Source organism: Sylvia atricapilla, chromosome 6 (assembly GCF_009819655.1).
Source record: "Sylvia atricapilla isolate bSylAtr1 chromosome 6, bSylAtr1.pri, whole genome shotgun sequence".
NCBI lineage: Eukaryota > Metazoa > Chordata > Aves > Passeriformes > Sylviidae > Sylvia > Sylvia atricapilla.
Window position 1 is genome coordinate 13444332 of NC_089145.1, and position 6921 is coordinate 13451252.

Consider the following 6921-nt stretch of genomic DNA (forward strand, 5'->3'; position numbering starts at 1 on the left):
CCAACCAGCAGATGCAATATTCCCAGCTCAGTTCTGCCCACAAGGCGGGACAACAGAATGTATTAAACAGGCTGTCTGACCAAACGCAAAGCGGGAGAACAGAGGACAAAAGAGAGACGCGGAGAAACTCGTACAAGCAGTGAGATTGACCGTATATAGCTCTGCTTTCCCACAGCCCGAATGGAACGCTGTCTTCCAAGAAAGTTTAAAACGAGGAGAGGAAGGAGCGGCAGGGTTTTCCCAGCCCGGCAGCTCTCCTCCTGCGGCCAGGAGCCAGCAGAGGCCGCCCAAGACCAGGGATCGCTCCCGCAGAACGGCGGGACGGGCCGCGGCTCCCCGAGCCTCGCCGCCCAGCCAACAGCCGCCGCCGGCAGCTTTCCTCCGCTCCTCATCGCACACCCGCCTTTCGCCCCGGATCGCCTCACTGAAGGCTAGCCACGGGCAGCTCCTGGCTGCAGGCTATCGCTGCTGGCCAGAATCCACGCTGCTGCACAGGGCGCTCCCAAGGTTACCCAAACTACGTCTTCTACCCCTTGTCGACAACCACTCCACGGTTCTTTCCCTAAAAGTTTCCCCACGACACCCTGTAGCACACAAAAGCCATTCACCGGAGACTATCCTCGCATTTTCTAGAGATGGTGTGAACATATCGCTTTTGGTGAAGCTCTCACGTGGTTCCAGCCACCCAATTTTCATTCCACTCCAGGAAGTCCCCCCAGCTGGAACTGGCCGAGCACAGCAGTGACACAGTGACAGGTTCATGGGCCAGCTCCTCATAGGTGGGTTTCATGTCAGTTCATGCACTTACTTACACATTAACTTTTATTTAAGCACAGGGTCAAGAACCACAAAGGACATAATCTACACAGAAGAGCTCATCATTATGAGGGTCATCACTATTTCTTGCAGTAGCTAAGTGTTCCAGTATCTCTTACTTCTCCAGCATGGAGAACAGAGCAAGAAAAAACAATTTGTTTACAGCAGGTCAAGGAACATACAGTACAGTAAAAAGTGTTTTAGCCCACCTAAATAGCCACCAAAAAAGAAACAGTTTTCAACATCCTTCAAAGAGTGGGGAAGATAGGAATTTCTGCAGGGCAGAAGAAACCCGTTGATTAAATTTATTAATGAGATTATAAAAAAATCTTCTCAGATAATCAAAAGGACTGAACTCAATAATCCAGACGGTCTCCTCCCCTTTGGGCTTCTGTGATTAAATAGTCATTAAGTGGGTATCATCTGCAGCCCACTGTGGGTGAACCTGAGCTCCTGTATGGTTTTCAGTGACATTGTACCTGAATGCACACACTTGGCACAGCAGAATCAAAGTTAAAAAGGCAGACTTCTGTCTAGTGTGCTTTGCTCTTTCCAAACACTTGAAACACATACCATGCATATTTCCTACACACAGTACAGGCTAAATACAAGAATTAAAGACTAGCAGTTGCAAAGAGTTACTGACTATTGCTATGCCAATTCCATGTGTTTGTTTCTCGTACAGCCACTTTGTTACCCAAAGGCCAAGTTGAACTAGAAACTGACTTCAGAAACAAATAGAAGGTTAACTTCAGATATTTAAGTGCTGATTTGTACTTTTTTGTTCCTAATTCTAGGCTACATTTTGAATGTATGATTATCTTTCAGATGTGCAATACCTTAGCAGAGGTACATAAAGAACCTCTGTAGCAGCAGTATGCTTTAACATTTAAATATACAAGACAGTTAGGTACCTAACACTGCAAGAACAGATCTCTTCACACCAATAGCCACCTCAATCTTTGAAAGCTGTGTAAAGGTAAGAAAAGAGCATTCCACACTTTCCCTGCTTTCCAACTTCCCCGAGTCCTTTTGACGATCAGAAAAAGAGAAGCAAATGGAAAGAAAAACCTGCAATGTAAAGCATACATGCACTGCTTTACCATCATCACTACCTTTCCCTGCATGTCCCATCTCCTTCTCCACAAAGAGTTTGCCAACCACAATTAACACTGCACATCACAACCTAACCACCAGAAACAAACCAGAGCCAGTGCTGTCCAGTCTTCATTCAGTTCCACACCTGCTCAGCAACAACCTTTCTGCAGTGACACTCCCAAAAAGCACTTGCCCCACAAACACAAGGCATTTGAAAAACATCAGTAAACAAACAAAAGAAAGAGATGGAAAAGTGTGGTGCAAGCTGCATTCAGCACTCAAAAACTGTGACTCCACTACTACATGGAGATCCAGAAGAATCAATTTATACATCACTAATTTAATGTTTTATTTTGTGATTTTAGGGTAAGAGGCAGCACTGTCCTAACAGGGTTTGCCACCATCAAGAAAACCTGAGGAATATTTGGAAGAGAGAAAACAATTTGCAAAGGTATGGATGTGCACAAATGGGAAGAACTGGAATGTAGCTTCCCAGTATAAATTACAGTTCTTAAAATTTAAAGCACTAAAGAAAAAGAAAGACCTGCATGTATCAGTCAATTGGCAGTATTCACATGTGCTGTGAGTGTGGGCGTCTTCCCTAAATAGGCAAACAACCCAAAATGCAGAAAACTGAGAAATTTTTAGAGCCAAGAAAGCACTTTTGTTGTCTGAAAGCCTCACAAAAGCTCACTCCAGCAGAGGATTCTGTTCACTCACATGCAACAAAGATGACTTCATATTGCAAGAGGTGCAGAGAAGAGCTACAGGATAATCAAACAGATGGAGAGTCCTTTTTAAAAGGCTGCACAAAGAACTTGGCTTGCTTAGCTGAGCAAAACATGGCTAAGAGGGAATGTGATTTCAGACAAGCATCTCGAGTAAATAACCAAAAGGAAAACAGTACCCCTTCAACTACAGGATAGCTGCCCAAGTACAGCACAGCAAAAAACATTCTAAACCACAGCACGTTAATTTGGAAAGCTTCTATCCAACAGAAGTGGAGTTTTAGAAGTTTTCAAACTCCTGTTAGGTGGAAAGAGGAGGAAAACTTACACAGTTTTGATATGAAACTTGACCAGGTTATAAAACTTTGTTTTACTTCATGATGTTTCAAACCTTTGTTTTACTACATGATGTTTCAAGTTTGTCCACAGTATTGAAAGAAGCAATAAAAACATGGAAGTAAATGGACATTAGTCTTTTTACATCAAATACAGCTCACATCCAATATTTTCTCTTGTATTTTCATGATCTCAGAAATCAGTTGCATAAGTGGAGTTAGCCTGCATATAGTTAAATAAAATGTTTGATTGAAGTTATTTGAAACAGCAATAATATTTCGTAATACTTCTAATTTCACTAGAGAAATAATAATAAGACTCACAAGATCCATTAAGGGGCCAATGTGGTAAAACTACAATAGGGTGTATTAACTGGTGAAATTATCACAAGGGGGAGGGGTTACTTGGAACATTCCTCCTGACACCCTTCAATAAATTAGTAGCCAAGGAATAACAATGTGCTTGTGAAATTTCTGTAGACAACACCAGACTGGAACTGTCACCAGTACAAAGAGGACTGGGTAGTTACCCATGAGAGTTCATGGGTTTTGAGAGCTGGAATGCCAGAAAACAGAATTTAATAGTACAACATGTGAAATCATGCGTTTAGGGACCAGTAACCTTTTCTGTAAGCTGAGAACTCATCACGTGGAAGCAGCACAGGAAGAATGAACAGGGCAGTGAGGTATGGAAATCATCATCTAAGGATACTGATGTCTACATGAGCACAACAAGAGCTCAGTATGCTCATGGAAGTAAAAATGAGAAATTCCACTAGGCTCAGGAAGCCTCTGAGCTGAAATTAGAGAGGTTAGAGCAGTGCTGGGGGAAGTATTACTGCTGAAGAGTTAAATACTGTATTCCATACCCGGAGGATCTTTGGTCTGAAGCAGTTCAACTGAACAGATTTATGTTAAAACATTGCTCTGTCTCCTCACAAAACTTTGCTTGACTAAAGATGATTGAGTTTATTAAATTGCTCAGTAAAACACATACTCCATTCCTTATTTCATTTCCTGCAGCAGTTCCAGCCCAAGGTAAAGAACACTATTAGCACAAATTATGAAAATGACTGCACATAACTCTAATTCAATGGATCGGAAATCTGTGCCCAAGGTTTGTAAAAAACAAAACTTTTGTAACTACCTGACAAACAAGAGACGGTCTTCCAAACAGAGCAGTTGGGAAGAAGAATGTAAGCTGTTCCAAAACTGCCCTAGTAAGTTTCTAGACAGGACAGAAAAACAAATAGATGTATTTCCACACCTAGAAGTTTATGTACCTATGTAAAGGATCTGTTTACAGTACACTTACACACTGGATATTTTAGAGCTCCATCTCCAGGGTGTGCAACCAGCAGAACTTTTACTCCTTACTTTCAACACGCTGGCCATAGATAAAGGGTGGCAGCCCTAAGTGTTATTGAGCTGCTCTCCAGTGCTTTGCTACTACCTCCTGCTCAGAGTCAAGGGCTAAACCAGCTGCCCAGCCCAGCTCTGTGAGGAATTCTCTGGCTCAGACAAATGAAGATTGAATGCCTTTTTTTCTCCTCTGTGGGTGAAAAAAAGAACATTTTAAAATAATTTGCAATTTTATTTAACAAGCATCCAACATGCAAGGCATTTGTTATACCTTCAGTCAGTTGCTCCTTCACCTGGCTCAGTGTGGTTTGGAAGTTTGATATCTGCTAAAACCTCGAGTTACTCAAAGATTTTGGGGTACATCTGCAGGCATTTCAAAACTGGACAACTGTGACACGGCTGTCAGCAGTGATTGGGGCTGTACTTCACAACCTGGGTTAGCCATCCCAGTCCTGCACTGAAGCAACGAGATAGTCTGAGCATTTTCCAGTCCTTTTCTGTTGGTTCCAGTAACCAACTTCTGTTGGTTCCATTAACTCTGGCACTCATATTTCCAAAGGAAAACGCGAAGACATCACACGTGACACGTGACTCTATATCCAAGACGTACCAGAGTTTTACTCATTTGATTAAATCTCTACTTTTACATCCGTGTTTGGCTTTGTAAAAGCCTTATACCTGCAACATCTGAAAGAAGCTCTCTTAGTTATCCTACTTCACTGCTACACGCTTGCATGTCATAGAGTAAAAGCACCTCAATAAGCAGCAGATCCCTGCTTGTAACTGCTCCCTGAACATGAAACGCCACATGAAAGATCCCGACAGCCACCAGCAGCCCTGGCAAGGCAACTTCATCCGTTCAGCCCCGTCTCTGGGAAGAGACACTGGAAGCCTTTCACTTGCAAAACTTCCTGGGGCTGCGTCCACAGCCACGAGCCATTTGAAATAACAAAACCACCATCCACCTTCCACCCTGGCCGGCGCTCGGCGAGGCAACGCTCCACCTGCCGCAAACCTCGCTGTAAATAGCGGGGAGCGGGTGAGCAGCCAGCTCACAAACAAACACACGCAAAAAAAAACCTCAAACAAACAGGGAAAACTGAAGTGCCGCCTCCAAGGAAACCTGTTGCTGACCGCAGCCAGAGCGCGGCTGGGGGGATCCCGCATCCCGCTGCGCCCGGAGCCAACTTTGGCGCGGCGCAGCGCGGTGCCGCGCTCTCCGGCGCGGATCGTCAATGGATGGAGCGCGGACGTGCGGGGTCGGTGCGGGGTCGGTGCGGGGGCGGCCGGGCTGAGCCCGAGCCCGAGCCTGAGCCTGAGCCCGAGCCTGAGCCCGAGCCCGAGCCTGAGCCCGAGCCCGAGCCCGAGCCCGAGCCCGGGCCGGGGCCGCGCCGCCAGCGCCCCCCGGCTTTGGGCGGCCGGCGCGGGGCCGGGAGCGGTACTCACTCGATGAAGTAGCTGGCGCCCTCCTCCGAGAACCCCTCCTCCCATCCGCGGGGCAGGTCTGCAAGGCACGGGGAGCGGGGAAAGAGAGAGAGAGAGCGGGAAGGAGGGGTGAGAACTTCTCCCGCGGAGCCCCCCGGCCGCGGGGCGGGGGCCGAGGAGGGGGCGCCGCGCCGCCGGCCGCGGGCACCCACCTGAGCGGATCATGTGGCCGGAGTTGACGGGCTCGCCGGTGCGCGGATGCAGCCAAGTGGTGGTGCGGGTCAGGTCGCTGCGAGGGAGAAGCGGAAAACATGCACCTGTTAGCGAGGGCGGCGGCGGGCGGGAGCGGGGCCGCGCCGAACCCCGCGCCCCTCCCGCGGCGCCCCCTTACTCGATGAAGAAGACGCGCCCGTCCCCGCAGACGCCGTAGGACCAGTGCTCAGGTAGAGTGTCCCGCCCCACCGCCGCCGCCATGTTCGCCGTGCGCGCAGCCGGCCGGGGCGGGGGTGCTGGCGGGCGGGCGGCCGGCGCTCGGCGCCCGGCGCCCGGCTCTGCTCGGCAGCGCCACCGCGGCGCGGGCGGGGGGCCACACCTCCCGCCCCTCGGGAGGCCGCGGGCGCGGCGGCGGGAGCGGGAACCTGCGCCGCTGCCGCCCGGCTTTGTCCGCCGCTGCCCCGCGCCCGCCCCCCGGCCCCGCGTGGGCTGCCGGCCCTGGCGAGCCCGGCGAGGCGCAGCGGCCCCCCGCGGCCAGCCCCGGGGCCGGCTCCGGGGCCACCTCCGCGCCCAGCTCCATGGCCGGCTCTGGGGCCACCTCCGCGGCCAGCTCCATGGCCGGCTCTGGGGCCACCTCCGCGGCCAGCTCCATGGCCAGCCCCGGGGCCGGCTCTGGGGCCACCTCCGCGGCCAGCCCCGCGGCCAGGCTCTACGGCCAGCCCCGCGGTCACCCCCGCGGCCAGCGCGGCGGCCGGCGGTCAACTCGCGGGCGGGAGCCGCACATCCCCTCAGGCGCTCCGTGGCCGGGATTGTCCCGTGCCCCGCTCCCGGAGCCCTGGGAGCCGCGCCCTCAGCGAGGGATGTACAGGTGTGAGCGCACCTGGCTGCCGCCGTGCCCCGGGGACGCGCTCGCCAGCGGCGCCAGGTGAGGAGGGACACGCAGG

The 6921-nt window shown here is 50.7% G+C and overlaps 1 protein-coding gene across 1 annotated transcript in view; it reads right to left on the minus strand.

Moving 5' to 3' along the window:
- Positions 1-6323, minus strand: part of PLEKHA7 (pleckstrin homology domain containing A7) — a 150041-nt gene extending 143718 nt beyond the window's left edge. The window contains exons 1-3 of the mRNA XM_066320827.1: positions 6156-6323; positions 5977-6053; positions 5786-5843 (exon numbers count right to left, since the gene is read on the minus strand). Coding sequence (XP_066176924.1) covers positions 5786-5843; positions 5977-6053; positions 6156-6238 — 218 coding nt within the window. The 5' untranslated portion in view covers positions 6239-6323. The remainder of the gene's footprint in view (positions 1-5785; positions 5844-5976; positions 6054-6155) is intronic.
- Between the last annotated feature and the right edge of the window lie 598 nt (positions 6324-6921).